The sequence below is a fragment of the Physeter macrocephalus genome, chromosome 11 (assembly GCF_002837175.3).
Source record: "Physeter macrocephalus isolate SW-GA chromosome 11, ASM283717v5, whole genome shotgun sequence".
NCBI lineage: Eukaryota > Metazoa > Chordata > Mammalia > Artiodactyla > Physeteridae > Physeter > Physeter macrocephalus.
The window spans coordinates 146,160,200-146,166,801 of NC_041224.1; the positions used below are offsets into that span (position 1 = coordinate 146,160,200).

The 6,602-nt window shown below is 43.9% G+C and overlaps 1 protein-coding gene across 12 annotated transcripts in view; it reads left to right on the forward strand.

Annotated features, from left to right (window-relative positions):
- FNTB (farnesyltransferase, CAAX box, subunit beta) overlaps positions 1 to 6,602 on the forward strand; it is an 84,732-nt gene that overhangs the window by 43,069 nt on the left and 35,061 nt on the right. For all 12 annotated transcript variants that reach the window (XR_003682000.1, XR_003681999.1, XR_003682001.2 and 9 more), the window contains exons 5-6: positions 2,682 to 2,828; positions 2,931 to 3,014. Coding sequence is in view for 8 of the 12 variants with exons in the window: in XM_028496005.2 (XP_028351806.1) it covers positions 2,682 to 2,828; positions 2,931 to 3,014 (231 nt within the window). In the remaining 4 variants the exon portion in view is untranslated. The remainder of the gene's footprint in view (positions 1 to 2,681; positions 2,829 to 2,930; positions 3,015 to 6,602) is intronic.

A 6,602-nucleotide genomic window follows, 5' to 3' on the forward strand; every position in this document is an offset into this window, starting at 1 on the left:
AACAGTGAGAGGCCTGCGTACCGCAAAAAAAAAAAAAAAAAAAAAAATCCCCAAAGTGATTCTAATTATACAGCAAAGACTTGTGGTATTCAAACTTCATGTGTATCCACATCACCTGGGAATTTGGTAAAAATACAGAGGCCCAGCTCTTTCCTGCTGCAGCAAGTCTGGGTCTGTGTTCTTTATTAGCCCTCCAGTGATTCTGATCTACACATTTGGGGTTTTTAAATCCCTGATCTGGAAGACAGTTTCCCACTTTGTTGGAAATCGTCATGTAAACGAGAATGAAATGCCTTGCTGACTTGAAAGAAAATTGATCTACTAGATCTTTCAGTCATATGACTAAATGAGTGATTTATGAATACTTGTTTTTCACAAAGTGTGCCACTCTTGGTGTTTGCTCAGTGTTTCCCGCATGTGATTTTTAAAATTAGTTGGTGAATTTCTGGGCTCTAAGACAAGTTTTTCTTCCCCTTTGGATCGTTAGAAGTATCATTCACATTTTGCTTTACAGAATTGCTAGGAGTTCTGCTCACGACAGCTGGTAGCTTCACTGTCAGTTTGCCAGTTCCTTAAGGTACAAGTTGGAAAGACTCTGGATCAGAATGTTCTGTAGTACGGAAGTGTCTCAGACTCAAGAAGAGCCCAACCCCCGTTCCGCACATAGCCCTCAGTCAGTCAGATGCAGCCTGTCAGCTGGGGGCAGTTGGTGTGGAGGGGTGGTTTAATGGTGTCTCTGGTACATTCAGATCCCCGGCCCATTCCAGACTTTAGGCTACAGGGTCAGGAGTATTGCATTTGCCATAATTCTGTCATGAGCGCTGGGGAAGGGAATGGATAACTAGATGACTCTTTTCCTTTTTCTTTTTAAAAATGTGCCATTAAGTTTTATGTCAGCCAAAAAACTTTATTTTTATGATCAGAAAACTTTTTGTATGCTAATGCAGCCAACTTTTGTTAGACCAGGAGTTTATTAGCTGTTTGTTTCTGGGAAATAGGATAAGAATTGATGAAGGTTTGGGAAACATGTTAGTAAAAAACTCATTTTTCTCTGCAAAAATTAATTGCTATTAAAAACATGTCACAGGACTGTCTTCCTTCTCTGATTATCAACTTCAGTTTCAATCCTTGTGTTTTCTACAGTAAAATTGTGGGTGGACCGTGAAGTGAGTGTGGATTGCTTTTAACCTGTGATGATTTCAGGGCTTTACTAGGAAGTCAGCAGCATTTTCTATGGCTGTCCCTGCCCAGATAATGGCAGGTCTGAAATCAAAAGTCATCATATATGACGTGGGAGAGGCTCAATCAACTTGTGTCTTAGTGGAGATTAAGTAGACTCTGTGCGATCTCTCTGGCAGCAGTAGATAAGAAAAAATGGGACAAAAGAGCCCAGGAAAAGAAGGCTCTCTGAGCACTAGAAGGACACAGATTTGCAGCTGGTTCTCTTAACTGAGGACTTGTCCTAGTAGGAAGCTGTGATCCTGCTACATTGTGTGGAAACAGCTTGAGAACCAGGAGTCTCTGGGGGCACCCCTTTCTGATGAACTTGAGAGGACCTTAGACAAAGAGGGGCTCTCTTGGTTTCACATAAAGCAGAAGATAACTTCTGGGCAGACTGATGCCATGCTTGGAAGCAAGGGCTTGGAGACCAACCCTCAGTAAACAGTTTCCCTTAGTGAAGGAGCTGGAGCCTCTGTGAGAAACTCTCCAAAAGCCTGGGATGCAGGCTTTTCTACATAAAAGTAGACTAGCTATCTGGAAACCTAGGTACCTGGAGAACTGTCTCTCTACTCCCAACGCTTCTGACATGAAATGTCGGGGTGTTTTTTTCCTCGTATTAAGCAGTTCCGACCCTAACTACCCAGAGTTAGCACAGACATCACAGGTTAAGGGCTCAGTCCCACAAGACTGCCCCCATCTCAAGACAGTGGTCACAAGTAGTGGGTTCCCAAGTTACCCACACTTCTGCCTGACTTGGCTACAGCCTGGGATGCATTCCTGTGATAGGAGTCAGCAGTGCTTAAGTTTGCCACAGTGAGCTGAGCAAGCAGAAGCCCACCTCTTTCTTATTCTCCTAACTATGGAGGCAGACTCCGTTGGAAGCTTGTTTCTCGTCGGTGAGCGGAGTAAAAATCAGTAGCCCACTGGGGCTTACACAACAATGGGAGTGAGAAGGCACCTCTTTAAATATTCCTGGTAGGCCTAGGTGATGGCTGTAGACCAGCAATTGAGTATCACCACAATTTAGGCAAAATCCAAAGCCTGGGAGGTACCCTAGAGGCAAGGAGAATGGGCTGGTTCCATAGATCCAGGGTGACAAATTGAGAGAAAAGTATGGGAAAGATTGGGTCAAGAAGCATGAGACTTACTCACAGTTCTAAGAAAGGCTGTGTGTTTCTGCCCGGCCTTATGTTCCTTGCTTCACGACTAGGCAAATGCTTAAATACAAAACTCAGAAAGGAGGGCACACAAAGCTGATGATAGCAGAGAATCAGGCAATCATTAGAGAATTAGGCCCTTTACAGGTGTTAACTGTATTCAGTATATATTCACTTGGTGGGGAGGGGAGGTTTCTTCCCTTTTGAGGAGGACGGAGGCTTGGAAAGGCATGGACTGGTGGAATTCGGTGTTTTGAAATTAATGCTGTCTGACCTTGTCTTTCCCTTTGGCTGTGTACCTAGCGTGTGTCAGTTCCTGGAGCTGTGTCAAAGCCCAGAAGGTGGCTTTGGAGGGGGCCCTGGCCAGTACCCACACCTCGCGCCCACGTATGCAGCAGTCAACGCGCTCTGCATCATTGGCACCGAAGAGGCCTATGATGTCATTAACAGGTACAGTCAAAGCCAGCAGGGCTGGACACCCAGCTGGGCTCCCGCCTGCTGACAGTGCACCGACCATCGCCATCTCCTGCCTCTCTCTTGTTCGTTTCTCAGAGAGAAGCTTCTCCAGTATTTGTACTCGCTGAAGCAACCCGATGGCTCTTTTCTCATGCACGTTGGAGGTGAGGTGGACGTGAGGTGAGTGGGGTTTTTCTCAGGCTGCTGCGTCAGCAGATTCTCGGGTTCATCTGCCATCAGAGATGCCAAGCCTGGCGAACAACACAGGGAAGCTGCTGCCTTGTCTCACCGAATGACATGCAGAGTAAAGTGTCAGTGACACAGTTCATAATCACTGCAAATACAATACAGGTGTCCTCGGGGGTCACTGTCACTTGACTTCTTTTATGTAAACGCCAAAATATGAGAAACACAGAAACAAAAATGCTTTTGTTTTAAAAATGAAAAATACATTTGTTTGGTATGAAAGGATATGCTGTAAGATGTAACTGTATAGTGTAATATAATCTTTCATCTCTCTGGCATGGGAATGGGAGATATTTTCTGAATGAATTTGATGAAATCATGAGAATGTTTAACAACTGTGTGAGAATTGCTTGGGGTGGTACAGAAACCCTTAGGGGCCAGTAGGGTGTATGAAAAACAGTTGCATGAACTGATTGGAACCAGCTGGCTCAAAATGATCATTTTTCTCAAGAATTACAAGTACCTAGCAAGTAGTTTACTCACCTGGCAGGAGGTTGCCTATGAAGCATATAGGGAATTCACTGAATTAGTCATTACTCAAAGGCAGTGTGGATCATTGAGATTTTATACCAGATTATTATTCTTTAGTCTGATAAATACATTTTTTTCTGAGTTTTCTATATCAAAGCCATCTTATTGCCTATTTGGAAATGTATTTTCCTCTACACAAGTTGGTTAATATTCTGGCTTAACTATTGGTTTGAAAGTATAGGGGAAGAAAAAAACATGAAAGTCGTGGAGCACAAAACACGTTGCAGATAAAGGTAGGTAACCAGGCTGCAAAGACCTTCAGTGAAGGATATTCTTCTGTCTGTAACCTGTCTGTTCAAACCATAAAAGTAGACTAGGTATCTGGAAACCTAGGTACCCGGAGAACTGTCTCTCTACTCCCAACGCTTCTGACATGAAATGTCGGGGTGTTTTTTTCCTCGTATTAAACAGTTCCGACCCTAACTACCCAGAGTTAGCACAGACATCACAGGTTAAGGGCTCAGTCCCACAAGACTGCCCCCATCTCAGACAGTGATCACAAGTAGTGGGTTCCCAAGTTACCCACACTTCTGCCTGACTTGGCTACAAGCCAGGGGTTCCTACGACCCCCTCCTCATTTCAGTAATTTGCTAGGAGAGCTCAGAGTACTCAGGAGAATATTTTACTGTTTAACTAGTTTATTATAAAGGATGTCACAAAGGATACAAATGAACAGCCACATGAAGGGGTATACAGGGTGAGGGCTGGAAATGTCCAAGCATAGGGACTTATGTCCCCGTGACGTTGGGATGTGCCACCCTCCCAGCAGGCACAGGGGTGCATCCACATCCCAGAAGCTCCCCAGCCTCCTTCATCTAGGGTTTTTATGGAGGCTCCACTATGTAGGCATGATTGATGAACTCATCGGCCACTGGTGATTAACTCAGTCTTCTGGGGAGTGGACCTGAAAGTTCCAACCCTCGAATCCCATGGTTGGTGCCTCTGGCAACCAGCCCCCATCCTTCAGGAGTCACCTCATTAGCATAAACTCAGGTGTGGTCGAGGGGCCCATGTTATGAATAACAAGACTCTCCTATCGCCCATCAGTCAAGAAATTCCACGGGTTTTATGAGCTCTGTGCTGAGGACCAAATACATATTTCTTCTTATATCACAATGTCCCGGTATCTGTTGTTAAAAGATAAATGGAGGCCTATTAACAATTCTATGAATTTTTTGAGCAAAAATTGATTTGAATGAGCCAGCATCCCATCTAGCAGACAGAAAGGAGCCCTGAGGAGCTGTACAAAATGAGCAACTTTTATGGGCAGAAGGGAGCAGGGACAAGGAAGTTAAACCAGGCAAAAAAGCGGGTTGGCTATGTCCCCCAGGCAGATCCCCTCACTGGTGCTGATCAGGTGATTCCTGATTGACGGGTTTAAGATTCCATTTCTGGGAGGGTAGAAACCATAATGAAGTCACGGTTTGGCAATGTGGAGTTTAGCATAAGGGACTCCCTTTTGGGCCCGTGGTCTTGTTTTTACGCTGTGTGTGCCAGTGAAGCCAATATAACTATTGAGGAAAAGCAGTATTGTGTTGACTTCTTAAGAAAAAAAGTTAAAAAATGTTTTCCCCCTCTTGGTCACTACATTTTCATCCTGTTCTACAGGTACTCCAAATTTAGCTTTTTAAAGTTTCCTGAGATTATAGGTGAAAGCAAACAAACCCTGGCAAGATTGCTTTGGCATTTTATCACATACCTTTTTCAGATATGATTACTCTCTAACTTATTCGTTCTGGTGCCGGTTTCCTTCAGTTTTCTTTTTTTTTCCTACAAGAGGTGTCCATTGAATTCTGGAGTTCAAAGAGACCCAATAATTGTTTTTTTGTTTGTTTGTTTTTTTACTCACAAATAACCTGTGTATGTTTATTTTTTATTTATTTTTCTTATTATCCATTTTATACAGATCAGTGTATACATGTCAATCCCAATCGCCGAATTCATCACACCACCACCACCCGCGCCCCGCCACTTTCCCCCCTTGGTGTCCATACATTTGTTCTCTACATCTGTGTCTCAATTTCTGCTCTGCAAACTGGTTCATCTGTACCATTTTCTAGGTTCCACATATATGTGTTAATATACGATATTTGTTTTTCTCTTTCTGACTTACTTCACTCTGTATGACAGTCTCTAGATGCATCCACATCTCTGCACATGTCCCAATTTCGTTCCTTTTTATGGCTGAGTAATATTCCATTCTACATATGTACCACATCTTCTTTATCCATTTGTCTGTTGATGGGCATTTAGGTTGCTTTTAGGTTGCTTCCATGACCTGGCTATGGTAAATAGTGCTGCAATGAGCATTGAGGTGCATGTGTCGTTTGTTTTTTAAATAAATTTATTTATTTATTTATTTATTTATTTTTGGCTGTGTTGGGTCTTCGTTGCTGTGCATGGGCTTTCTCTAGTTGCGGTGAGCGGGGGCTACTCTTAGTTGCTGTGCACAGGCTTCTCATTGTCGTGGCTTCTCTTGTTGCGGAGCACGGGCTCTAGGCGTGCAGGCTTCAGTAGTTGTGACACGTGGGCTCGGTAGTTGTGGCTTGCGGGCTCTAGAGCTCAGGCTCAGTAGTTGTGGTGCACGGGCTTAGTTGCTCCATGGCATGTGGGATCTTTCCAGACCAGGGCTTGAACCCGTGTCCCCTTCATTGGCAGGCGGATTCTCAACCACTGTGCCACCAGGGAAGCCTGCGTGTGTCTTTTTGAATTATGGTTTTCTCTGGGTATATGCCCAGTAGTGGGATTGCTGGGTCATATGGTAATTCTATTTTTAGTTCTTTAAGGAACCTCCATACTGTTCTCCATAGTGGCTGTATCAATTTACATTCCCACCAACAGTGCAAGAGGGTTCCCTTTTCACCACGCCTTCTCCAGCATTTGTTGTTTGTAGATTTTCTGATGATGCCCATTCTAACTGGTGTGAGGTGATACCTCACTGTAGTTTTGATTTGCATTTCTCTAATAATTAGTGATGTTGAGCAGCTTTTC